The sequence below is a fragment of the Fundulus heteroclitus genome, chromosome 21 (genome assembly GCF_011125445.2).
Source record: "Fundulus heteroclitus isolate FHET01 chromosome 21, MU-UCD_Fhet_4.1, whole genome shotgun sequence".
NCBI lineage: Eukaryota > Metazoa > Chordata > Actinopteri > Cyprinodontiformes > Fundulidae > Fundulus > Fundulus heteroclitus.
In genome coordinates, this window is record NC_046381.1 from 20,774,734 (window position 1) to 20,801,685 (window position 26,952).

Here is a 26,952-nt window from a genome sequence, read left to right on the forward strand (position 1 = left end):
AAGATTACCCAAAATGCACTTGCATTCGGGAAATACCAGGCGCGCAATAGAAAAAGTCATACCATGCGCAAAGTACGATGTCTAGAGCTTTTAAACGCTGAAGAATAATACCGTATGGATTGAGGGGTCGATAATTATCGGCGGAACAGCTCCGGACGCAGTGGGAAGATAAAACATCCCCCTTTGAACATGTTTCTGAGCAAAGACGACACCGCGGATTGGGCTCTCACGCGGGCATGGCGGGCTAACTGACTGCGTGCTAACAGTTTATCACTTTCCGCTCGCTGTCCAAAAGCTTATTGGTGTACATTGTTTTACCGCTTAAAGCAACATGTCTGGGTTTAACTTCGGCTCCGGGGCTCTTGGCTCCGCCAACACCGGCGGAGGGTTCTCTTTCGGCGCCGCCACAAGGTAATATGCGTTCAGACAGCACGAGCCGGCTAACGTTAGCATGGTCCGATTCCTGCAGCGCAGAAGAGCCCGGGTTACTTTTTAAATCTGCCTTTAAAGCATGTTCCGTTTGAGGACGCTGCTCCGCACAGGGTTTCCTTCAGGCATGTTATTAGCTGTATATGTTGACTACCTGCACTGTGTGCTAAGTTTTAGGTTTCAATAAATAAATAAATGTTTATTATAACAAAGGACTTGTCACGACTGGCTGATCCTTTGTTTTGATCTAACTGTTCTGTGGGATTTGTCTCAATGTTTCTCAGGGCTTACTCTCTAAAACAGCTCCAATCTGCAGGCTATAATGTTTCCTAACCTTCCTGATGACTGATTGTGTTTTATCGTGATTGAGGAAAGAGGGTCATTGACTAAACTTGCAACTTTTTTCTGTTTTTATTTTCGAAGTGCCCCTGCGGCCAGTACCGGGGGCCTTTCCTTTGGGACTCCTCTGGGGACAGCAGCTGCCACCCCTGCTTCCACCGCCAGTACCACCGCCTCTCTGGGGCTGGGAGCCACTCTTTTCGCTCAGAAGCCAGCTGGAGGCTTCTCTTTCAACACGCCTGCCTCAAGTAAGCCTTAAAGTTCAATTAGATTTATACGGCTGATGATCACGAGAAATCCTTGACCTGGTGATTAAAAGTCATCCTGTCGTCTTTCAGCTTCCTCTGCACCCGCCACAGGGCTTACATTAGGTATGTTTGTTGTTTCTGATACTCTTTGTCACAACATATTGAAGTTAAGGCATTTAAGCGTCTCCCCTCCTCCTCCTCTCTCTTTCAGGTGCCCCGGCTGCTACGTCTGCAGCCACCGGCTTTAGTTTGGCCTTCAACAAGCCCACTGCATCGGCAACGCCCTTCTCCCTCACCGCCACCACCACCTCCTCTACAGCCGGGGCCGGCTTAACTTTCGGCTCCATCCTGACGTCGACGGCTGCGCAGCAGCAGCAGCAGCCGGCGGCCAGCGGGTTCACCCTCAGCCTCGGTGGGCCGACGACCTCCACGTCGGCCTCAGCGGTGCCGTCGCTCGGGGCTGGTCTGTTCTCCAGCACTGGAATGGCGGGTGGGCGGAAAATATAGACGGAGGCAGCTGTCGTAGTGATCTCCTTAAACGGCAGCGAACAGCATAATGTTTAAGGTTTTTATCTACTTGGTGGTGCAGGTTTGGGTCAGAGCACCCTTGGAGGCGGAGGCGGGTTAACCTTGGGTTCCCTGCTGGCCACCTCCACGGCGGCGTCGGCTGCTCCGGCCCCCAGTGTTGGCCTGGGTGGAGTTGACTTCAGCACTTCCTCTGAGAACAAAAGTGACGCCTCGTCTGGCACCAACGCACAGTACGTCCTCTGTTTCATACAACTAATCGTATAAAATCACTTGTACTTGAATGTAAAACATGAGTTAAGCACTAAAGAGAGGCGCTCAGCCATGTTTTTTATGATGGTGTTTACCTTGGCAATAGTATTTTAATTACAAAGTTAACATTCTTGCCTTCAGGGACAGCAAGGCTTTGAAGGACGAGAATCTGCCGGCATTTATTTGCCAAGACGTTGAAAGTTTTCAGTGAGTACTCGACACGCGAACGTCGGAACGGTTAAACGTGGACCTGGTTCATTTGGTCTGAGCGTCGGCTGTTTTCATTTCCTTTCGCAGAAAATTCGTAAAGGAACAGAAGCAGGTTCAGGAGGACATAAGCAGGATGTCGTCGAAGACCATCGCTAAAGTCCAGGACGACATCAAGAACCTCAAACAGCTTCTTTCTGTGTGTGCCAGCGGACTGCAGCGCCAGGCTCTGGCTATTGACAAACTCAAGTTGGAGACAGCACAGGTAAAAAAAAAAAACAACTGCATAAATCAAAGTTTCACACACTGTTTTAAAGAGTAACTATTCACTTTAGAATAATTCTGTTCTTTTAGATTTTGGACTAAAGCTAAGCAAGGGTAAAATAGCTCGTTTAGTTCTGTGCCGGGTAACATCTTAAGGCTCATTCAGAAAGTTGGGAATAAGACGCCACTTCCTAACCTGCTGAAAATGAAAGGCTTAGCACATCTGCTGTTTTTGGCACATCTGGAGGGGAACAAGGCTCTGTTAAAGTTGACCCACACAAAGAATATCTAGCTATGCACTACTGCAGTTTAGGTGCCCACAGATTCTGAAAAGAGAATCAACCAACCGACTCAAAGCTAAAGCTCATCTATCTGTTTGCTATCGTCGTTCTCTATCAACCTTCAGAACATGCCGAATGTGCATCAGGTTTGACCTCAATGAAACGTACCCATCCAGAGGTGGCATACAGCTCAGAAGTAGGGCTGGATGTTATAGGAAAAAAGCATATAGATAAAATAGAAGTCATATTGATAGATAATTATCCAAAAATTCAAAACATACATTTTAAGTGCAGCCCTGGCTGCACTTAAATTGTTATGCTGTTGCTTGATAACCTAAAGAACACACACAAACATTGAATTCAAATTCAATCATTTTTTCAAGTAACTTTTTATTTAAACTGCAAGTTTAAGTGACATGCACCTTTGCTGCATGTCTCTCCCCCTCTTCCACCTCCTTCCTGTCAGCCTACTGTCATAAAAAGTGAGCCACCAGAACCGCGAAAAATCCCTAAAAAAAAAACTGCAAGTTTAAAAGAGGAAAAAGAAGAACATGTGCTCTCTGAACTCCATGAAGGGGCGGAGCTTGCTGAGAGAGCGTTCCATGCTCTGCGGTTGTGATTGGTTGGGAAGAAGTAATAACTGTAGTATCAACCTACATGATAGGCTAGAACGCAAAAGTAATAAAAACTTCTTCTATTGAACTTTTTATGGACCTTATTTTTCTATCGCACTTCGATCAACATATATTGTCATTGAATTATCGTCTGGGCCTCGTCAGAGATGCTCATGTACTGCTGTAATGCTACCACAGAAGAAGAGCTCTGCTGTTAGCTTGCTAGCAGAACCTTTGAGACAACACTGTTCGCACACCTACCGTTAGTGTATTGTTGTTTTAAAAACAACACTGAGGGCGGATCTACAAGCGGCTCGACAATTTTATTTTTTTTCCTAGTTGCCCTCAACGATTACATTAACTCGTTGTTGTTCCCCCAGTGCAGTTTCATTTGTTTATATGACAGCAACTAAGTGACGTTACAAAAAAGTTAAGTGATTGTTTCACCCAGACACATTCTACGTCAATTACATCTATTCCAATCAAACCCTGTTATCAGACAGTGGCGTAAAGTTCTGGTTATAATTCAAATCGTTTAAAACGTTCTTCCTCTAGGGCAGGGGTGTCAAACTCATTTTGGTTGAGGGGCCGCATACAGCTTAATTTGATCTCAAGAGGGCCACACGAGTAAACTCATTGCAAGATTAAATAGAACTAATAAATGTGGACTTGTTGTTGATTTTTATATTAAATTAATTTCACTTTTACACAATATATTATGAATAACCTCAGCGTTTTTAAGAAAAGTATGTGCAATTTCAACAATACTTTTACTCAGTTAAACATTTACTTGTGCATTATGCATAAGAACTGATCACAGTGATTATACAATGTTGAAAAACATTTATTCACATTTTTTGGAACTTAAAAACACTGTCCTGCATAACAAAATACATCAAACAGATAAAAATTAAGAAATGATTTGAATTTTTCCACACCTGAAGCTTAATCTGCTAATTAAAACCGCGCCCCTCGTGGACAATATAGGAACTGCATATTTTCAATTAAACGAAGTACATGTTTTTTTAAATAATTGTCTTATCATTCTCTTCCTTTTATCTTGTCCACTTGTGAAAGTCAAATCTGATGAGCTCTTTGTGGCATCTTACTGCCACATTGCCAGACAGGACACTGGAGAAAAAAAATGTTTGACACCCCTGCTCTAAGGAAACCCAGCAGGTCGGCGAGTCACTGACTCGCGGCGTTCACTCCTGGATCAGCGCAGAGCGAAGGTGGATGGTCGCCTGCATTTTGTTGTTGACTTTTCAGCAATCCCTCATGCCGAGCACGCACGTGGGGACAGTGGAGAAAAAAACTCCCCTTCTGCAGGAATGCAGAGCCGAGCTTGGTGTGTTGGTCCGCTTAACTGACTGGGAGATTTAGCCCTAAGATTATGAATCATCTTTTTCCCCCAATTATCCTTTATTTTTCAAGTGTCAGTAGTTAGTTTTGCTTCTTCCCCTCTGGACAGTGAAGGCTGGCTGATAATTAAAAGCTGTTCACTTGTTCTTAATTTGTTTGTTAGGAGCTGAAAAACGCGGACATAGCACTGCGCACGCAAAAGACGCCGCCTGGACTTCAGCATGAGAACACAGCTCCCTCAGAGTGAGTTATTGGCTAAAATCAGAATTATGCCCCACAGCCAAAATGATTCAAAGCTCTGTTACTTGGAGCATTAAACCCTCGCTGCTGTTGTTTTGTTTTTTTCTTCTGTAGTTATTTTCGAAGCCTGGTGGACCAGTTCGAGGTGCAGTTGCAGCAGTTCCGGCAGCAGATCGAGGAGCTGGAGAATCACCTGACCACGCAGAGCAGCGGCTCACACATCACCCCTCAAGGTAAGGAGAACGTCTGGAGAGAGCTGCGAGTTGTAAACGTTTTGGTTCTGATTCACGTTGATTAATTTTGTTTCTCTCCTTTCGTCGTTCCTGCAGATCTGACTCTGGCCATGCAGAAGTTATACCAAACCTTTGTTGCTCAGGCGGCTCAGCTTCAGTCGGTCCATGAGAACGTTAAGGTCAGTCTCTTTTGCAGCGTTCCATAAGGTCTGGGAATTGACCGCTTTTTGCTTTAAACGTAGACTATTTTCATCTGTTTTAAGACGGTAGTATTCTTTTCTTTTTTCTGTTATTATTCTACACAATAGATCTTGAAACACCAGTACCTTTCCTACCGAAGAGCCTTCCTCGAAGACTCCACCGACATCTTTGAGTCCAAGCGAGCGTCCGACAGGAAGTGGCAGAGCGCGCCGCGGGTCACCACCGGACCCGCCCCCTTCTCCAGTGTCCCCAATGCTGCAGCTGTTGCCATGGCAGCCACGTTGACCCAGCAACAGCAGCCAACTCCAGGTCTGACTGCCTTCAAGTTTTAGAAAGTTCTCCTCCCCTTCACCTGGTTTAGGGACGCTCAGTGAGGCGAGGCAGACTGTTAGGTTCGAGAGCATTGTAGACGCGATGATTGTGCGCTTTTGTTTTTTTGATTATTTATAAATATTCGGGAGCAAAGTGTTCAGAAGATCGCAGACCGAATCACTCAAAACAACTGGACTAAAACATATGTAGCTGGTGCCAAAATGTGTTTGATCGTCGGAAGAAAATCAAAAAAAAAAAAAAAAAGCTCTGCTTCAGAGTAGTGAAAGGATACCTTTGTGCTGCCTTAATATCCTGTCGCTAATTTAAAGGACAAAGAGGGTTATAAACACTGATTGTATGCACCTTACAGAAGTAAAGTAAGGCAGACTCTGTGAACATTTTTGTTTTTATTCCAACCCCTAAAGATCCCATTAGGACCCTGACAGCACAGTTTCTAAATAATTTTATTCAAACGACCCAAAGCAGCCTGACGTGCGAATGTTAAGATTATCAGACTTCTGCTGTGATTTATATCTGACCGATCCTTCTAAATGTTGTGCAGATCTGTAGATCTTTGTTCCATTAGGTGAGCTGTTGATGCTGTTTAAACATTTTTTTTTATTTATTTATTTTTTTTTTTTGTTTACGGGGGCTCGGGTTGATCAGAGGCCAAATGTGACGTAAGCTTTCTTACTCAGACGTTTTCAGTAGAAAGCAGAAGTCAGCTCTGTTGTTTAGAGAAACCCTCACTCCTCGTGGTGAGTTTAAATCCTTATATCACCTTAAATGGAAACTAGAAAGCCCCAAATATCCATTTATGGTACTGTTATTTATTAAACGCAAATTAAAAATACAATCTAGTATTTAAAACGTATGTAGGAATAAATAACCTTGCATATTTAGGGTCCAGCACAGGCAGACAGGGTTTATTGTGCCGATTTAGTAAAATACCCCACGTATTTACATCAGCTCTGGTTTCTTTTCTTTGAATGAAATAGTTTACAAGTCAAATAATCTTCCGTTATGCGTTCGCAGTCATATCTCCGGGGGGGGGGGCGTTTTGGTGTCACCTGTGGAGAATAAACGGGCATATCAGGGCGTATGACCAACAGACTAACCTCTGATGGGGATTTGGGAAGTCCGGGGGAGTTTTAGGAGTCGTTTTCTTTTACAGAACGACGTTGAGCTGCTCTCAGACCGTTTGTGAATCCTCACTTTGCTTTAAACTTTAAACTTTAGCGTAAATTGCCTTGACAATTCAGCCACACTTGATCACGCAGCAGAACACGGCGGAAACTATTTTAAGTTGTGATCGGACTTATTCTCAACGTGCCAAGGAAGAATCCATTGCTTTTTTTTTTTTTTTCTTTCCACGATATACACAAAGAAGCACTTCAGCCTGTAACAGCAGCAGCATGTGGGGGCGTGTCTTGGTGGTCGGGAGTAAAGCGCCTCCTGGTTGGCTGCAGCCAGGGAAAGCTGTGGTCTGTGTGTTCTCGCTGCCCCGTGGGGATTCATGCAGTTTTAAACGCGCTTCAGGTTGTTTCTCACGTAGTCGTTGCATCCTTGTAAAATGATTTAACTTAATTTTTTTTTTTTCGTCTTTTCTCGTTGAATATTTATTCTCTGAAAAGCAACAAAAAAAAGACTTGGATAAACTAATCCTAATCACACGTGGTATTTATTCAACTATTTAAACTTTCTCTCTATCTTTTTTTTTTTTTGTGTGCAAGTTAGAAAATGCTATTTGAAAGGCGACACTAAACGTGCCGCTGGCTGGCACTTACCTCCGAAACGTGGATTTTACATAAATACTTGACCGTGTCCCGGCGGCTGTGCTTGATCCGCCGTTGCTTGGACTGGCATCTAGTTCAGGCAGGGGGGGGTGGGGGGAACACGGCGAAAGACTCAGGACTAGAACACAAACCGCTGACTTGCCTGAACTGGAAATCCTGATCGACACTCGACAACGATGTTGTCTTCATCTCAGCTGAATCCATTGGGTGGAGGCCATAGCACTGTTACCGGAGAAAGGTTATCTGACCTAAGGGCTACCGTCGGCTAAACAGGGCCGGTCCATTTTATTTAAAAAAAATGACTCATTTAAGTAAAGGGGGTCGGGTGTATTTATTTATTTTTTTGTTACGTAGGAGTAATCCCTACGGATCGAACAAAACTGAGTCATATTTGTGTATTTTGCTGGTCGGAGGAAAGTATTTGCTGCTCACGCTGGTCCTCAGCAGCCAGCGGTCTATATCGGTGCCAAATGAAGCAGAGCTCACCTCGCTTCAACGTATTCCCAGATCGCCAAGAGGTTTCATCGCAGCATGTCGGGTTCTGTTTCCGACCCGACGTCCGTAGTGGGTGAGCATAACATTAAGAAAAACTACTTTTTAAGTTTTTTTAAGCCGACGAACACAATAGTATTGCTGCTGCTAGTCGTAGTGGTGATCGGTGAGCAGCCCGTTCCGTTTGAGTCGAGAACAAAGCAACTTAGAACGTTTCATTCCTCATTCCTGAACACTAACCATTCGTCGTGATTCGGATGTCGTCTTGAAACCGCGTCACTGCTTTCAGCGCACTCGTCTATTCAGCGCGTCGTCTTCCACAGTCCCAGCTGGCGCAGCGACTCTGAAATTACAGAACCAGAACTTATCGGAGGTCCGAGGACTTCCGGGTTAATAGCGGCGTCTCTGCTGGCCTTATGTCGGGTGTCTGACGCTTCTGTCTTATTTGACTGCTCTGTTGTTTTGAATGTCTTCGGCAAAGGCAGGTGTAAATCCCATGTACCTCCTTCTTTTTTTTTTTTACGATAAAGGGGGGAATAAATGTGAACTTGTTTTCTAGATTCCCAGCATTTGTTCTGTTTAACTCTGCTTAATTAGTTACAAATTCGCCTCAGATTTCCTTTTTTTTTTTGTTCAGGTTTGGCACAACAGTACACAAAACTGAGCCTCAGAACATTTTTGTGTGTTTTTAAATTTCATTTCCTTTTTTTCATTCTTGGTGTGATATTTTTATTTGATTTTTATCGGCAACATTTCTGGCGCTGAGCAATCGCATGTAGATTTAAGGTGCATTTGATTTTATCTGAGCTTCAGCCACCAACACTACCCGTGTGAATATATCCAGGAACCGCCTGAATGCTGTACATTGATTTTTTATTTTTTTTCCCCCCACAGTATTCTTTCCAGTGAGTTTTCTTTCTGCGCAGTTGACACTGGAGCTAAATCACAAATGATTCAGATTCTGTTTGAGCGTTCTCTCCGGTTCTTGTGATGGTGTGTTTAAGCCTATATCCTATGCCTGTTAATAACGATACATTAATATATGATATGGTGTGCCTTTTTTGAGATATATACTCTAACTGTGTGGTCCTTCTGCTAGTTCATTCACTCTCAGAAATCTGAAAAGATTCTGGAAACTTGTCAAACGCAGTAGCAGTTAGCCAATAATAGCCAATTCTGTTCCGAAATGTTTGTGTTTTTATGTAAGTGGAATTGCATTTTCAAATTGACAATAAATCCGTTTTTAAACAAAGAAACGCTTTGTCCTTGTTTCTTTTTGCCTGAAGTTGTTTTAGCGGTGCAGGCTAACGAGACAGTGCCTAAAGAAACAACTGCATAAAAAAGGGAAAAAGGACAAGTTTCTGAGTGAAAGAACTAGCAATTTGTTCCTAGTCATGTTCTCCCTAGTTGTGTCAGGAACCGCAGCGTTCTGATTGGGTGGAATTGATGTTTATCTCTAGATCACAGAGCAGGAGCAACACCACATTGAGTTTTCTTATTGATTATACATCCCCCCCCCACACCCCTCCATAGTACCTCATAAAACTGTAAAAAGTAGCAATTAAGGCTTTTCAGTGTTCATGAAGTAAAAAAAACCTGTTAAATTACAATATGCTCACACTTCTCTACGGCTGTTTGCAGAACTAAATTCTAGCGATGCTCAGCAGTCAATTGGCCAAACATTGGCATCGATTCTTTTTCGCTCGTTAATCCGTATCCTGCAGGTCGCCCTGAAAAATCGGGTGAATTTGTTCTTTTTTTTTTTATCCTCCGTTCATTAAATGGAGCAAAGCTGAGACCTACCATTCTTCCGCCGACGGGGACATCAACCACCAGCGTCTACTTTGATTCACTTTGCAGTCTAATGTAAAACCAGATAAAGGGAAGGGACAGCATGAACCTAGATAAAACTTGTAATTCCTTCTCCGACAGACTCACACCTGCTACGTCTGTCGGAGAAGCTGTGGCCCATGTTTTCTGTTATGGTCCTTGATTTAAAATTTAAATATATATTATTAAAAAAAGCAGAATTTGTCAGATTCCTGCATCTTTGCTCTGTTTCAAAGGAAAAAAGATGCATTTTTCCAAATTGGGAACTTTTAAAAGAACAGTTTTCGTCAAAATGGTGGCTGTGCAAATCACAACATATACTGTTAGTGTTTTTTTTTTTTTTTTGTTTACTTGCACTCTAAAGGCGCATTCAGAAAAGTGAAACAAATCCTGTCTTTTTGTACCTCAGGCACCCAGGCACCCTTGGGGGCAGGGTTTGGAAACCCCTTTGCCTCAGCAGTAGGCACTAGTTTGGGCTCTTCAACACTTGGAGGTACCACCTCTGCCTGTCATCAGTTGAATATCCTCCCCTCTGTTCTCCTTCCATCCTGCATAGTCTGTAATTTCCCGTATGCCAGATGTGTTTTGTTTGTTTGACTTCTTAAAATTACGTAAGTGTGTGTGTGTGTGTGTGTGAGAGAGAGAGAGAGCACGGCCCCTATTCTTCCTCCTTGGTGGTAATGTGCGTTCACACCACAGGACGACTCGACAAACTGCATCGTTTTTGCTCGGACGTGCAGTATGTCGGTTTAAAAGAAAACGTTTTGAGGGGTTTGGCTCAGTTGTGTCACCGATTTGTCATTCTGCAAAAGGAATTCATCACCTTTTTTTTTTTTTTTTTTATTGAAAGAAAAAAAAGACACCCGTTTGGGGGCAGGTGGTATGAGCGCACAGTGTCGTCGCATTTGCCTTGTGTGTTTGGTGAAACGTTGCCATTTGTTCGTTGCTTCGCTGTGCAGCGCAACACGTTGCTTTGTAACCTGCAGTCGGAACGCCGAGCTGCACACGCGAAGCTCGATGACCCGTACTGTTGTGTTTGCATATACTCGCTTGTGGCTGTCAGTGCGTGAGCACCGTACCCCCCTCCCCCCCGAGGCGCCTTTCCTCTTGTGTTTGGCTCCCGGTGTGGGCGGCAGGCCGAGCCCAGTCTGACCTCCTTGTCCTTCTCCCGCAGGGTTTGGTGGCGGGCCAGGATTCGGCGGCGTTGGAGCTGGGGGCTCCTCCTTTGGGTTCTCCTCTGCCAATAAGCCTGCAGGGGGCAGTCTGAGTGCAGGTACATGTAACAAAAAAAAAACTTTAAAGAGAAGAAATGTATCTAAGATCTGTTAATCCTGTTATTTTTTTTTTTATTATGTTCTCTTGTCTGGTGAACATTTGTAGAATGAAGACAAAAGTGTTTCTAAATACACATTTGTCTTAACATCTACCTCTCCGGTAGACCTGCTATTAAATTCTGAGGTTAAACACTATCTGTAAGGGTGGGTGGGTGGGGGATCAAAATTGGTCTTTTGGTGCATACCTTTTTTTATAATGTCTTAAAGTATCACCTAAAACCTGAGCATTCGTCTGACCCTTCGTATTGCATTCTTTTCCTTCCCAGGTTTTGGCGGCACCAGCAGCTCTGGCTTCAACTTCAGCAACCCTGGCATCAACCAGTCCGCAGGCCTGACGTTTGGCATTTCCAACCAACAAGCCACTGCCTTTGGCACGCCCCTCCTGCAGCTAAAGAAGCCCCCCGCTGGCAACAAACGCGGAAAAAGATAGAAACCGACGAAGACGGGGGGAATATTGCCGAGCATCTGACCCGACTGGGGCTCGTAGCAAAGACGAGCCCGGCCTCTTAAAAGCATAGCAGCGGATTCTATCATGCAACACGTTTATTTGGAGTTCTGTTACTTCAACCCGGAAAGAAAAATCCTGTGGACAATCTGTTTTGTTTACTATTTCTTCTGTTATTTTCCTGCAAAGAGGCAACAGATCGCATCAGATGACGAGACGATGTCAGAGACAAGGATTTGGGGAAATGCTAAAGCCAGAACAGTTGGTTCGACAACAAATTGCTCAGTTATTTTGAGTGTTTTCTGTCTAAATATTGTACAAGATAAATTCTTTTTTTTTTCTTCTTGCTTTCAGATTGACTGTACTTTTCTTTCCGTTGCATCAAAAACTCTTTCAAAACAGAGCTGCAGCGCTAAGGACTTTGCTGAAGTTGCGTCCGTAGAGGATAAAAGAATGAGAGATAAAGGGATAAGGAGCTTGTGATAATAGTGAGGAACAGTATAGCCATATTCCACCAGTGTCAGTGAGTATCAGATCCTAGATAGAGGCTGTCCAAGGTGTCTCTAGGGAGACGCCGTTTTATTTTTCTATCAAGTAAAGGCCGTTCAGAAGAAAGCGTATGAACACAAACGTCGTCTGGGTTTTCAATGTTGCCGGGATCCATTCTGATTGCGTGAGATCATTTCTTTGTGGACATGATTTATTTCCGTCTGTGCAACAATGTATTGTAAAGACCGTGGGGGGAAAAAAATTATTTTGCTCTTTTGTCCTCCGTCGCCTATAAAATGTGAGTTTCTTCTAACAGTTTCTCAAGCATCTTCTGCTAGCCCAGTTTCTACATGTGCTAGATAAAGTTTGCACTATCCAGTGTTTGTGATCTGACCGTGATTGTGTGAATCTGTCACTCAGCTATCATGCTTCTGTCAAGTGTTGGGTTAAGAACCACAGCTTTTTTTTTTTTCTTCTTTTTGTCTATGTCACTTTGGTTTATCCCAAATAATTGTAGTTCTTTTGTTTTCTATTCAGTCTGTGGAGATCTGTATTTTTGAGATGCAGTTTATTAATAAAATCTTTTGCCTGTTTGTGGTTTCACTTCGTTCATCACCTTGTTTGCTGCCACAGAACAATTTCTGTCGATGGTTTCTCCTAACGTGTTAAATAGTAGGGGTGTATTAAAAGATTTAGCATGCAAGATATAACAGTCTGTATTTGATGTATTGTCAAGACCCTGCAGAAAGTGTTTTGGATTTCGATTTACTATTTATTTTTGGTGAGGAAACCAAATTGTACAGTAATTCCTTCCTATGTAATTACAGGTTTGAATCAGTTTTCTAAATTACATTTTATATTTTATGTGTCGCTCTTGACTATTTTATTATTCTATTTATTATTTTGTTGTTTCCAGTGTGCTTGATAAGGTTTTGGCGCAAAAAAAAAAAAAAATCAATTTGCATCTAAGGTGTTAATTCAGGTAGCAATTACAACTTTATTTTTTTATTTTTAAATCAACAGCAATTTGAGTAAAAAGGTTGTTTTTGAAGCCTGGCATGAAAATACGAACTCCCCATTTAGAATATAAGTTAGATGGAATCTATTACCGAATCAAGACGAATAAACGTGCCTAATAGTTATGATATGTTTTATTCATTTGGTTTCCATTAGTAAACGAGCGGATTGACAGTAGAGTGCGTGTTCACCAAAGTAATCGACGGCTGCTCACATCGGTGGCTCATTAAAAAAATTATTTTAATTGGAGAAAATGGGAACTAATAGTCTTAATTTTGGCACCAAAACCGCGCCATTTATATTACTTGAAAGTGTTTCTAACTTGCACCCAGCACGATTTACTGTCGGAAGGAAGGGGGCGACACGACCGCATCTCTGATTCGAAGAAGAACGTTGTTGCTAAGCAACGAATACGCTACAAAACTCAACTGCATCAAACAGCAGCATTCTCTTTCCCTGGCTCGCTAAACTGCACTTTATTAAAGAATATTACTTTTTTTTATTTTTTGTCCACAGCCTTCGTTCTTCAGGTCAGGTAACTAAACAGTTTTAGTCAACATGTTAACAGACGTCCGCTCGGAACTGAAAGAACAAAAAAGTGTTTGACATGCACGCCTGCGCTGCTTAAAGCAAATAAGAATTTATCAGAAATCTGTGTTATTTTTATTTTTAATCGAATCTGTTGTGTTATTCTCTTTAGATAAAATAGATTTCTTATTTTACAATGGGGGAAACAAAAACACAACGCAAATATCGCGAGATGCTTAGACTTGATAAAAGTCTAGAGTCTAGACTTTTGTAAGTCTAGAGACTCTAGACAAATATGAAGTGCCTGATGTCTATGTCAAGCATTATTTTTCTCGGTGGAACTGACAGTAGTAGATTATTATAAGACACACTTCAAAATGTTTTAATTTTTTTTTTTTTTTTTTTTTTTTTGTTTTGTTTTGTTTGACCTGAAACTTCCTTAGAGAGAACAGCCTTGGTTGATACCAGATTCCATTATTATTATCCATGTATATTGCAGACAGGGTTTACTGTGCTTTGCAAATCTACTCACCGTGCCCCAATTTTCCCCATTTTCTATATAGTCACACACTTGGATTTTTTTTTTTTTTTACTGGCCTTTATACATTTGCCCACACCACAAGGTAGTTCATAAGCTTAATGTTAAGTCAATGGAAAATGATAAATGATTTTAAATTTGGGTGAATATAAAAGTGTGGGGTGCATTTTTGTTCCGATAGCTTTGTGTACAGCGGGTGGCCATTTCAGATACAAGCTTTGCACGTTTATTTAAGTGGGAACTATTGTCTATAGATTGTAAAACTATAGACAATATGTTCTTCTGTAAAAATATGTTCTTCTCTTTGAACAGATTTTCCCACTTGAGCTGGTGATTTCTGTAGCTCCCCCAGAGTTGGTTCTGGTTCTGATAATTGCTCTCCTTGTACACCTTTTTTAGTTTAGGTTAACCACTGTGTCTTAGTACGTTTGCTGTCATGTCTCACTCCTTTCCGTTCTGAAATCATGGGCTGCACAGGTGCTCTGTGAGACGTGTAAAGCATGGAATATTATTTATTCATATATATATAAACCTTACTCTTAATTTCTTCACAACTTTATCCCTGACATGTCTACTGTGTTTCTTGATCTTGAAGCAATCATGAAACCATTTGTTCCTTAACCCTCAAGCCAAAGTACTCATAGGTTACTCTCTTATATCCAGAGGGGAATTGGCTGAACTGCATTTTATTTAGTTTTATGAGTAAAGAGGGCGAAATACAAATGCACATTACACCGTTGGGATTTTCATTTGTAAGAAACAAAAGAAGACTTTGCATCTTCTTCCTTTCATTTCACGGCTATGCACCACTTTATATATCACCTAAAATCCCAGACTGATATATATTGAATTGTGTGGTAATGTAACATATGATGTGAAAAAGTTTCAGGAGTGACGGACACTTTTTCAGAGCACTGCACTTGTCAGAGGTTCATCATATTATCTTCTATTGGTTCTGTTTGTTTTCTGCTAACCCGACCGTACTGCTGTGTATGTTTACTACAGTCATGCCTGTTCCGGACACGTTCTACTGTGCCCAGCAGATCAACATCCCTCCCAAGCTGCCAGACATCCTCAAAGACTTCACGAAGGCAGCCATCCGAACCCAGCCGAAGGATCTGCTGCAGTGGTGTTCGGCGTAAGTGTGAACTGTCATCAACATAGGTCAAGTCAAGCTTATTTGTATAGCACATTTCAGCAACAAGGCGATTCATAAGTGCTTCACATCATGAAACCATAAATACACCCTAAACACATCGAAACAGTCACCGGTTGTGAGACCAGGAACAAACGTTAAAAATTGTATGAGGTGGAAACATCAACACACAAAATCAACTCTTAACAGGAGGGGTTTTTAGTCTGGATTTTACAGGAACTCAGTGTTTGGTCTGTTTTGCAGTTTTCTGGAAGTTTGTTCCAGATTTGTGGAGCATAGGAACTAAATGCTGCTTCTCCATGTTTGGTTCTGCGTATACAGAGTAGACCAGAACCAGAAGATCTGAGTGCTCTGGAGGGTTGATACAGTAACAACAGGTCTTTAATGTGTTTTGGTGCTAAGCCGTTCAGTGACTTATAGACTAACAGAAGTATTTTAAAGCCTATTCTCTGAGCTACAGGGAGCCAGTGTAAGGACTTCAGAACTGGGCTGATGTGCTCTATCTTCCTGGTTTTAGTGGGAATGCGAGCAGCAACGTTCTGGATCAGCTGCAGTTGTCTGATTGGTTTTCTGGGCAGACTGTGAAGACACCGTTGCAGTAATCAATGCGACTAAAGATAAACGCACAGATGAGTTTCCCTAGATCTTGTTGGGACAGCAGTCCTTCAATCCTGGAAATGTTCTTCAGGTGGTAGAAGGCTAACTTTGTGACTGTCTTTATGTGTCCTTGTAGGTTCAGGTGTGAGTCCATCACTACACCAGGATTTCAGGCCCGATCACCAGTTTGTAGTTGTAGTAACTGAAGCTGCGTGCCGACTCTAGTTTGTCTTCTTTAGCATGCTTCTTTAACATGATGACGTCAGTTTTGTTTCTGTTCAGCCGGAGAAAGTTTTGGCACATCCAATGCATTGATTTCTTCTAAGCATCCGTTCAGTGCATGGATGGGTTCAGAGTCACCTGGTGAAATGTGTGACTTAGCTGCGGTTTTTGTCTAATATTTATCCATCAGATAATTCCACGAATAGTGTCTCCAGGCAACATCACAGCCTCCTTTCACCTGTGCGTGTCGTTTTCTTAGCACTGACAGGCTGTAATTAGCTCCCAGAGGCTTCCATGCACTTGCTGTGGTTAAGCTAACTGACTTCCCTTAATAACAGAAACAAGATGTTGAACACAGTGGGTGAAACTGTAGCATTCAGGATGTTTTTTTTCCTCTAACATAAGGATTGTTACGTCCGCTATTGAATTAACCTGCACAGTTTCCAGGAAAAAAAAAATTAAAAATTAAATAACAATTAGAAAATGTTCTTTGTGGAGAAAAGAACTGAGGTAAAACAAGGCTCAGATTTTTTTCGAGTGACATCGAAAGTCATCCTGATGGTTCGGTTCGCATCAAAAATATTGTGAAATATAATAATAAATATGAAGACTGGACTTCTCATGAACGATACAAGAACACAACTTAATCTATTTATCAATTGTCAGGTTTGTTGTCTGTTGCGTTGACCAAAATGCAGATCAGAGTTTGGGAGTCGCATGTTGAAGATAGTGATAATTTATTAAAGGAAACAGAAACACTGCATGGACCGACCAGAACAGGACAGCATAGATGGATGAAGACGGAGGATCTGACAGTCGGTAATGGCTGGGCTGACAATATATATGTAGGAAGGGAGACGGGAGCAGTAGCAGGTGGCGCTAATACACCAGTTGAGACGAGTAAGCTCTAATTCACAGAGGGAAAGCGGAGCGGAAAACTGGCAGGAGCAGAGGGAGAACTGAATCTAACAGGGAAGCATGAGAATGGCCTGATCGGAGGGGGGGGGGCAAAACTAAACTGAGGAAGAGCAAAACTACTAAAACAAAGAACACAAGCTAACTAAAACAGGAACCGAATCAAACAATCACAAGAATGCAAAATAAACATAAATGCTAAACAGAAAACTAAACCAATGGCAGAAACCAGGGTCTAAAGATGAATTATACAAAAGTGCAAAAAAAGGAGCAACAATAAGTAATCAAACCCCTGATTGAGGACTAGAAACTCAGCTTAACCGTCTCACATTTGACACGATTGACTTGTGGATACACCATGACCGGCTCCTGTCCCAGATACTTCAACGCGCTGGCCAAAGGAGAGTGTCTGCCGGTGAAGGAGAGGCTGGAGATGAATGTTGCCACCCAGAAGACCGACACAGGATTGACTCCAGGCCTGCTGAAGATCCTCCATAAGCAAGTAAGAATGGTTTACTCAAAATAAAATAAAATACAATATTATAAACAGCTAGACTGAGGCTGCACCAGGGCCCGAAGTAGAATTCGATCGAAGGAACCTGTTTCCATCAACGACCACCGTCCTATTCTAAAGAGCCTAGTCTATATTCATGTTTGACTGTTTTTTAGCAGCATTTCTTATTAAGGTTACTAGTACGCCCACAACTAATTACTTCAATCACCCTCTGACAGGATATGATTTACTTGATCACATTAGTTCTAACAGTCCATTATTTATGTACAAACATAACGCAAGTAATGAATCCCATTACATATGAATAAACATAAATAATAAGATATAAATCCTATTATTTATGAATCAACACCAGGCACTATCCTGAACATGTTTTCACTATCCGATGAATCGCCTCTGATCTACAGATCACTTCTAGACATTGTAGATACAGAAAGCAAAATGATCTTAACGAGCTTTTTCAAAACCTTTGCATGACAAAAGACTAGATTGTCTTTTAAAAAGGGTGACCGCTTTGAATGAACAGTGACTTATTTTGTACTCATTTGGTCTGATGAAGCAGCTTCTGTGTAGGCGGGGCCCGAGTTCAGCGTCGGGTTCACATGCCACAGTGTAAAAGTGATGTTTCCCCCACACCCATAATTGGGATCTGAGCTCGTTAGTTCAGCCGGAAAGATTACATTTAAGGCGTTTAATTATGTCTGCACACTTATCAATTTGAAGAGTTTTATGTCTCCAGTTTGTAGATCTGTTAAGTGCTCACGGGGACCCCGGGGCCTACGCAGCCTATTCTGCTTCATTTGGGTTCCCAAACTTTTCGGTCTGTGACCCCTAAAATAACGGTGCCAGAGACTGGTGACCCCCTTTTAGCAGGTGGGATTTTTTTTTTTCTTACTTGGGGAGGAAATTATGAGAATAAAGTCATAACGCTATGAGAATTAAGCATAATTTTTAATGGAACCTTTACAAAAAGTCGCATCCTTCCCCCTGCTTCGAGATGAGGAACGTTGAGCATCTTGTACTTCAGTATCAGTTTCACAAATGAGGAAATACTAAATCTTTTTTAGCACGTCAGCGTCAAATCATCCCGACCCCCACTGTGGGAACCCGTGATTTAGCGTGTTTGCACATTCTGTACACGTCGTGCCACATTTGTTTATTTCCTCAGTACGGTTGGCTTTCCATGTTTAGTGTAAGCATTACATATTAATAAAAACTTGCTATATTTCACCCATGGTATTAATTAGAATCTCTTGGAGGTGTTGTTGTTTTTCCTGAAAGAGCTTCATTATTAAATAATTTAGTAAATCTTAATGCAAATCCTTCTGTTTGTGTTGGGATTTCATTTATTCTAACCTTACAGCTACAGGTCTGTTGTCGGGACTATTGTTCGGGATATTGCTGCAAGCACAGAAGCGAACTCCCCGGTTTCCACCTTCATGGCTGCGTCTCTTTTCTTTCCCCCACCCAACCGCAGCTGTCTCCAAGGCCAGCGTGCAGCAAAGAGGAGCTGCAGATGAAATGGAAGGGTCTCTGTCTTCCCGTGGCTCAACTGGAGACCCTGCTGTCGCTGGGCAGCTTTGATTCAGAAGTCGCCTGGATGGAGTTTTTTGCCCTGGGCTGCAGTGCTCTTGGAGGGGTGAGATCTTACGCGAGCAGAGATCTAAATTCTAATCTTGCTTCATGCCCCTTACGTTGAAACGGTAAGCACAGCAGGAGAACAGGTGAGCGGTGTCGTGTTTGTTCATCTCCCAGTCTGGCCGTCTCGTGGAACAGACCGGATCCAGACACCTTTGGTCTTTTGACAGCACACACCTCTCCCTTACATTATGAATCTTGGCTCTGCAGCTAAGCCAGTGATTTACGAATCGAACCAAGAAAGAGGAGCACCGGAGACAGATCAGAGACCGTTTGAGCAAAATGAATTTCCTAAAAGATGTCTTTGTGTCTGCAAAAGACAGTACAGCTCAGAATTAGGAAAGCATTGTAGGCAGTTTAAGAATGAATGCATTCAAGGCTGTTGGTTATTAAGCCACACGAGGGCACTCTTGATCTACAACCCTTCATTGTGTTTTGTGTTTACTATCACTGAGCTCTCATCTATTTCTTTATACACTAAGTGTATTTTTTTTTCAATGATGGTAGCATGCGGCATGTAATTGCTTTCCAAGGCTAAACGCACATTAGTTTTCTTGCATATTTTACATTTTCCTCTTGCATAGCAGATCTGTCTGCTCTTCCTTCCTTGGCACTTCCCAGACTCTCATGAGCTCCCTGAAACACGCCTGTGAGATTCTGACAAACGACGAGGAGGGCGGCCCCGCCAGGATCCCGTTCGACACCTTCGCCCAGCTCTACGCCTACCTGGCTCGCCTAGATGGGGACGTGCGGCAGGACCACATCGACAACTTCCTCAACAGCCTGCAGCCACAAGTGTAGGTGCCGTTTCTGTTGCGGGTCAGCATGTGTTTGCACCAGTTAGGAAAGCAAAGCCCCCTATATGCGTCACAGTCCTTTTGCTTTCTTCACTTTCTTATAGTCTCCATATGTTCAGTTTGCATTATTAAACCCTAAATAATTGGAAAATAAACATTGCTTGACATCGATGTATACACAATTCTCCATTATTGCAAATCTGAAAGGCAATATCATATCAATTAATGACATTTAATAGATTTATTTGAACCTTACTTTTTTTTCCGTTGAATTATACAACAAACAACTTCAATGGACTTTAAAGACTACAAGTAATCAGTTTAATGTCCACAAAGACTTAAAATCAGTCATCCTCATTCAAATATCCAGTCACAGCCACTAATATTTGGATAAATGTCTTTTAAGAGGTTGCAGAGAAAGCGCACGTTATTTGGGCGGCTTCCTGCCTCTGATGCAGCTTTCAAGCTAAATCCATACATTTCTTGTAGTTTTAAGCTTAGGGGCTTTTCAGAAGCTAAACGCTGGTCTACTTGATCAATTCCAAAATCAGTTTTGATATGTGTTAGTGATCGTTGTCCTTATTTCACTGTGGACAATAAAGTCAGTTGAAAATCAACATGGTGCTCAAAATTAGCACATTTAGGCTTAACCGATTTTTTTTTTCAGCTGTGCACACATCTTAGATTCCCTCAGGAGAAAAAGTTGCACAGACAGAAGAGACAAAGGTTTGAGTTATTTGGCCACAAATACGTACGTTATGTATGGAAGAGTCAAGGTGCAGCTTTTAAACCTAAGAACACCATGCATGGTGGTGGCAGCCTCATTCTCATGCTGTGTTCAGACGGAATCCGATTGGAGCGGGGAAAAAAGCCGTCCAGCTCCTCAACTTGGCCGCTTATGCAGAGCGTTTTTGACGCTCCGAGCAAGTGTGAACAGACTCATCTGATGCGCATCTGGATGAGCTACCCTGTTATTTTCCTCAGATGCGGACAAATATTTACAGTGGTAAACGTTCTGATGTCTTACTTGAGATCCCAACTTCCTCGCTAAGCCCCTTCCAGGCAAGGTCCTTTCTGTTACTGTCTCTGCAGCGATAGCTTGGCTGACGATACATAACGGGATGGGCACAAACAGCAACCATACGTTTGTCCTCCATTGTCGGTTCCCGGCTTTTCATGGCCCTTCAGTCCAGTTGGAAAATGCGGCACTACGTCACATATCGGAGTCTCTCTGATTGGTTGACGGGCTGCGTCCAGCTGCAAAAGTTTAGATTTTCCATCTCTAGTGCCTGCCGCTTTGGACGCTCAGACGCTTGAATCTCCCACCGGACACGTGCTACGCGCCACAGGACCTCTGGACGTTCCTAGATGCGCGCCCAGCATAGACTTCGCATATAAACCTGATGCTCAAAACGCGTTCGGTCTGAACGCAGCTTCATAGTCTGTTTCATAAACTCATGCACTGCACACAGTGGATGCAATACTGAGGGAGGAGAACTTTTTCCACCTAAATAAAAAACCCAGAAGGTTGATGCAAAAAAACAAAACAAAAAAATATATATATTTTCAATAAATCCTGAAATATCAAATGGTCAAATATCTAAACAGAATTATCCCAGCAGCTTGCTGAAAGCTGCAAATGTCTGCAACATGTTAAGAGGCATGCTAATATTAGTGAGGGTGTATGTAAGCATGTGTTTGTGCCCGCATGCATAATTCTTGCTTTGTGTAGATCAGAAATACAGTAGCAGATTAAAAGTTGTACATCCTGCTCTACTTTTTTTTTTTTTTTTTTTAAAAAGCATTGAAGCTGTTTGTTGCGATATTATTCCACCCTGGCAAGAAAACTGCTATATTTAAGGATATTTAAACTTCTCACGTTGAATCCTTCCATGCTGGTGTGTTTCACCCACGACAGAAGTAGGATAACCTCAAGGTCTCGTCACAAGGGGTGTGAGACGTTAGATAAAAAGGTATTTGCCCTCCATTTAACTTTTAACATGCTGTAGCCAAAGCACATCTAAAACGGGAATCTACTTTGCTATTATGGAGAGTTGTGTATAGATCGGTGGCATTCATGCTGAAATGAACTCAGTATGTTGGAGAAAAAAAAAAGAAAAAAAAAGGCGTTGCATTTAGGGAAAAACGCTGAGAGAGCGCTGCCTGCCGGTGTGTTTTTTTCTTTCCTGCGCAGTCTTGACAGGGCTGAAAACACACCGCTGCGGCTCGGTCCACCATTTGTGACAGTCAGTGTCAGCTGGCTGAGAAGCACAGGCGGTTTATGAGCCGAGGCCTCGGACCATGTTGGGAGACTGTGATTTTCTCTGTCTCCAAAACTCTTATGGTGCTGGCTGGGTGGAAGCGTTGCCTTAATGCTCCGGTGTCTCTGCCCGACAGCGACAAGCAGAACGGCATGATTCAAGTCTCCAACTTCTACTCCAGCAGGATGTTTGGGAAGGTCAGATAGAAAGCTTTGGAAGACTAAGAGAAGACCCAAAGAAGGAAGAAAGTCACGGTGTTGAATCATTAAAAGAGCCCCTGAGAACTAAAACTCGTCCCCATTAATTGTCAGAAACAGTCGTTCTATGTAGTGTTGCACCGATACCAGTACAAGCTATCGGCGAGTACCAACAAATAGGGCACCGATACCATTTTAATGTTTGTATGTCACTTGAACACAGCCTTCTCTCTCCCCACTAGTATTATACATGTTATATAAGTTCATGAAAGTTGCACTATTTTGGCTTTTGAGAGCCAAAACTCAGGGTTTAAAAGAGATTGTTCAATTATTAATGTAAATTTACTGTCTTATTGTTGCACTACTATTATACATGTTATAATTTCACAAATGTTGCACTATTTTGGCCTTTGAGAGCCAAAAGTTTATTCAACTATTGTCACCCATTCCAGGTAGGCAAGGAAAAGTTCTACTACCCTAAGTAGTATGCAGTTCTTCATATATACACACACACATCAATTTCAAACAGATGGTATCGGTATCGGCTAATACTGCACAGCCAGGTATCGGGGCCTAAAAATGGCATCGGCACAACACTAGTTCTATGTATGCATTTACGGTGAACCAGCGGATGTCTGCGCTAATGGGTTTGCTTCTACTGTGCATGAATAAGGAGCACAAAACTGCCTCGCTGCCTGTATTTCATTCCCCATTAACTTATGTCTGGATTAGCCCGAGTTCATTCATCATCCACGCAGCCCACCGGCGTGCAGCTCCACCAACTGCTGGCCTTTCCTCCTCCGTGTGCATCCTTCCTGAGCAAACGAACAAGAAGACAGGTAAAGAGATTAGAATTAGGGCAACGATTTCCAGTGCAGTTAAGAGGCTTGCGCGCGTTCGCCTTCCCAAGCGAGCAAGACAACGCACAGCAAGGTGGTTTGTCAGGCAAGGCTTCCCACAGCAAAAAGCGTTTAATGAGGAAACTGAGACAGTCTTCTCTCCTTATGGAGAGAAGACTTATGGAGGCGCTCCTCCCTTCTCGCAACGCATGCGCCGAACATCACCCCTCGCAGGACTGCGGCTGCGATCAATTCGAGGGGACTGAAGGGCAGATGGAACGACGGATAGCTTAATAACAGCGGGCTCTCCACCCGTGTGACACAGCGCAGAAGGAATGTTGTCAGGTCTTAAAACAGCCATGTTCAAAATGACCCCGGAGAAATAACATGACAGTGTCTTGACAACAGCAACAACAAAAAAAGAAAGAAACATTTTTTTTATAATTGAGCCCAAGCACCGATCAGTTTGGTAAATATAAAATAGATTCAATACATTCATTTAAAGAAAACTTAGTCACACACATCATTCAAGCAATTATGCCAGACTGATATATAATTTATGGATTATATTTGCGATGCAAGAGTATTTATTCGCTGTCAAAGGTTTCCACATTCTGTCACATTACAACGGCAAACAGCGTTGTTTTTAATTGGGATTTAACTGATACATCAACACAACATAATACAGAGTTGTGAAGTGGAAAATAAATATTTAAGGATGTCTGAAAAGTTTGATGCATGCTGCAGCGGGACTCTATTTACTAATTAGCTGAAAGCAGTTGGTTGTATTGGATTTTATTTAGGGGGCATCAGAGTAAAGGGAGTTGAATACTCCTCAATATAAATACAGCTGTTCTCTGAACGCCTCGTGCTCCCACTGACCCTGAACTCACCATCCCCACGGTGAAACGCGGTGGTTTCAGCGTCGGGCTGTGGCAGTCGGCTGTAGTGACTTTTTTTGTGCAAGGTCAGGGAACCTGTTCAGAGTTGATGGATCAGAATCAGCTTTATTCGCCAGGTTTGTGCATCTAATAAGGGATTGGACATCAGATCCCCTTTGCTTTCAATAAAGGCATCTTAAAAATGAACACATAAGAAGAGAAATAGATTTTTGTTTTATTTTTTTGGTAAATATGTTTGCACGCTGTGTTTTTACAGATGAGGAAGACATGGTTGAATTAGTGCAAATATGCACGGTATCGATCTGGGCACTCAGACTGCCAAGTGTTCATCACAGTGACAGCCTGGGGACAGAAACATCTCTGCTGGGGCTGTCTTCTTTTTTTTTTTTTTTTGCAAATAGCGCTCTGATGCACAGACATGAAGGTAAAAGTGTGAACAGTCTGTGTCGCAGAGGTGCAGAGTCTGCAGAGATGATCGCTGAACCTTTCCTGAACCTAGGCCTGTACAAGTCCTGGATGGAGGGAAGGTCCGCCTTAATGATCCTCTCAGCAGAACTAATTGTTCATTGCACTCTGGACCCGTCCTGTTTTGCGGAGGAGCCAATCCACACAGAGATGGACGAACAGGGCGGGCTGAATAAAGGTGAAGGAGAAGGTGACCAACAGCTCATGCAGAAGGTTTTTCTTGTTGAGTTGTTTTTTTTTATGAGGGACTTCTTCCATACTATGTCCTAGGAACTGTAGGTGACCCACAGTAGAAGAATCAAGTTTATTGCCAAGTAGGCTTGCACTTACAAGAAAATTTGACATGGTGTTGATGGTGCAGACACCATCAGAACACAACATGGTGTTCCCTACACGGTGTTGTTGAGGATGGCGAGGAGAGGCAGCGTTGGGCAAGTTCTCCGAATGTCCACCGTCATCTCCACTATCTGGAGTGGGTTAAGCTCCAGCTTCCGACCCCACCAGAAGAATCGCTGGTCCTGTTGCTGCCGATCAGTCAGGAAGAAATAAGTATCAATAATAATTTAGTTAAAAAAAATAAATAAAAACTATTCAGGACTAGAGACTTGGACTTGCAAACTACTATTTGCTGTAGCAAACGTACAACACAGCAACCCAGAGGTGTATAATGATACAAAAGAAGGTATTTAAACTTTAGCTTTTACATAATATTTGGAAAAATACCTATCTGAAAACATGTTATCTGTCATTATGAGCTATCTTGTGTAGATTTTTTTTGTTAATACTTCCTTTTTGGCATTGTACAAGTGAAGAAGGAGAAAGAAACTTAGGTTATCTGTTCTAAGTGTATATAAGGCTTCTTCAGGGAGCCTTGGTTTGTTTTGTTGCATAGCAAGGAGACAGTGGGTGTTATTGGACCGCGGCTCTGGGGTATATGAAGGAAATGAAAAATAATTAAAAAAATAAATGATCACAATTTCACAACGGCGGACTTCAAACAGAGGCTGTGTTGGCTCTGTCTGTAACTCTAAAACAAGCCAAGTGTGCAGGCTTACAGCGAGAGTTTGCGCCAGAGAGACCCGCCTTGTCAGGTAAGACCTCTGCTTGTTGCTCGTCCCGCTACCGTCGATTGTGCTCTGTTTCATGAATAATTCACCCGAAAACGGTCCCACGGGAACGCGTTGTCTTAGCTTGACGACGTAGTCCTCCATTCAGTGAGATGTTGACGTCCCGGTACCCTTCAGCATGCTATTTGCGGCACATTTGTTTCCGTAGCCTTAAATGTTTAGGCAACTCATCCTGTGTTTTCAGGATACATCCCAGGGAACAATGGTCCCATTTACAGCTCCAGTCCTGTAAGGCCCATTGTTTTTAAAGGTGTTGGGACGTGGAAAGAATATGATGTCATTGCAAATATGTCAGCGCCTCAGGAATCTCTGCTGCGGGGTGGACCTCGTTGCACAATTTTCACTGTTTTCTTATTGTTTTGTTTTTCCAAAAGCTTTGCCTATAACATCACAACCTCCAGGGACTCAGGGAAAGTTGCAGAACAGTGTGACACAGGCAAGAGAAGATAAAGTGGACACACCCCACCCCTGTTAGTGTTCCTGTGTGTAGCTGTTGTGTAACCATTTTCAGGGTAAGAAGAGGGGAAAACATGATTCATGTTATGTTCTGATGCCGCTCAGCATATCTTTTTCCTAATTATGTCGGGAGCATGTCTGCTCTCGTGGGTGACTGAATGATACTCGGCTAGATAACACACGTCATGACAAACAGAGTTGTGAGATAACTGATTTGTTTAAGTTAAGCGCGCGACGTGTTTGTGTTCACTGAATGGGTGTGAATTTGCCTTTTTTTATTATTATTAGTGGTTAACACGACTCGAATATGTGCTTTGCAGGGCGATCCAGGATGGGATGATAAAACCTGTGAACTTTATCCACATGGACGACATGGATTCAACTCCATCTAGCTCCTCCGTTTTCTCCAGAACAACCCCAGCAGCTGAACAGGACTAAACTCGGCACACCTGATGCTAGGAGTCCGGTTTATGTTTGAGACTCGGCCTGCTGTTGTTATATTATTATTTTTCTAAAGTCACTATGATCTGACACCACTTTAGACATGTGAGCACTGTATACACGAGAACTGCACATCAGCTCTACTATCCGCTGACTGCCAAGGTCAATGTTGGCCTATTTGCTGTGCGGGATAATGAATAGGATATGGCTGTCTTGGAGTTCAGTTATAGTTCGACTTTCCTACCACACCTGCCCATCATGACAGAAACCCAAAAACATATCCAACTGAGGAGAATCATGATCTTTTACTGCTAAACTCTTTCTTTTCTCTTTCCAAATATTAGTTTAGTTTGTTTATAAATGGGGCTATAGGGGTAATCATCCTTGGTTTGATCACAGAACACATGTCCCCCCGATCTGGAGTTTAGGTTGGCCTTTGCAGCGTTCAA

At 42.6% G+C, this 26,952-nt stretch overlaps 2 protein-coding genes across 5 annotated transcripts; both read left to right on the forward strand.

Annotated features, from left to right (window-relative positions):
• Window positions 1-12,486, forward strand: nup58 (nucleoporin 58). Of its 2 annotated transcripts, XM_012863890.3 has the most exons (14): window positions 1-411; window positions 853-1,016; window positions 1,107-1,139; window positions 1,228-1,506; window positions 1,606-1,774; window positions 1,935-2,000; window positions 2,091-2,265; window positions 4,685-4,764; window positions 4,876-4,994; window positions 5,091-5,173; window positions 5,303-5,504; window positions 10,035-10,118; window positions 10,800-10,898; window positions 11,226-12,486. In XM_012863890.3, exons 1-14 carry the CDS (start codon window positions 332-334, stop codon window positions 11,387-11,389), a joined length of 1,797 nt encoding a protein of 598 aa, XP_012719344.2. In that variant the 5' UTR covers window positions 1-331; the 3' UTR covers window positions 11,390-12,486. The 2 variants fall into 2 exon arrangements, with proteins under 2 accessions (XP_012719344.2, XP_012719346.2); XM_012863892.3 differs by lacking the exon at window positions 10,035-10,118.
• Window positions 12,487-13,304: 818 nt separating this feature from the next.
• On the forward strand, window positions 13,305-26,775 carry ropn1l (rhophilin associated tail protein 1-like). 3 transcript variants are annotated; one of them, XM_012863895.3, is made up of 6 exons: window positions 13,305-13,445; window positions 14,982-15,114; window positions 17,245-17,368; window positions 18,858-19,019; window positions 19,640-19,815; window positions 26,383-26,774. In XM_012863895.3, the coding sequence occupies exons 2-6, from the start codon at window positions 14,984-14,986 to the stop codon at window positions 26,498-26,500; spliced, it is 711 nt and encodes a 236-aa protein (XP_012719349.1). In that variant the 5' UTR covers window positions 13,305-13,445; window positions 14,982-14,983; the 3' UTR covers window positions 26,501-26,774. The 3 variants fall into 3 exon arrangements, with proteins under 3 accessions (XP_012719349.1, XP_012719351.1, XP_021172842.1); XM_012863897.3 differs by lacking the exon at window positions 26,383-26,774 and adding an exon at window positions 22,213-22,402; XM_021317167.2 differs by having other exon boundaries at window positions 13,312-13,440; window positions 26,383-26,775.
• The last annotated feature ends 177 nt before the right edge of the window (window positions 26,776-26,952 follow it).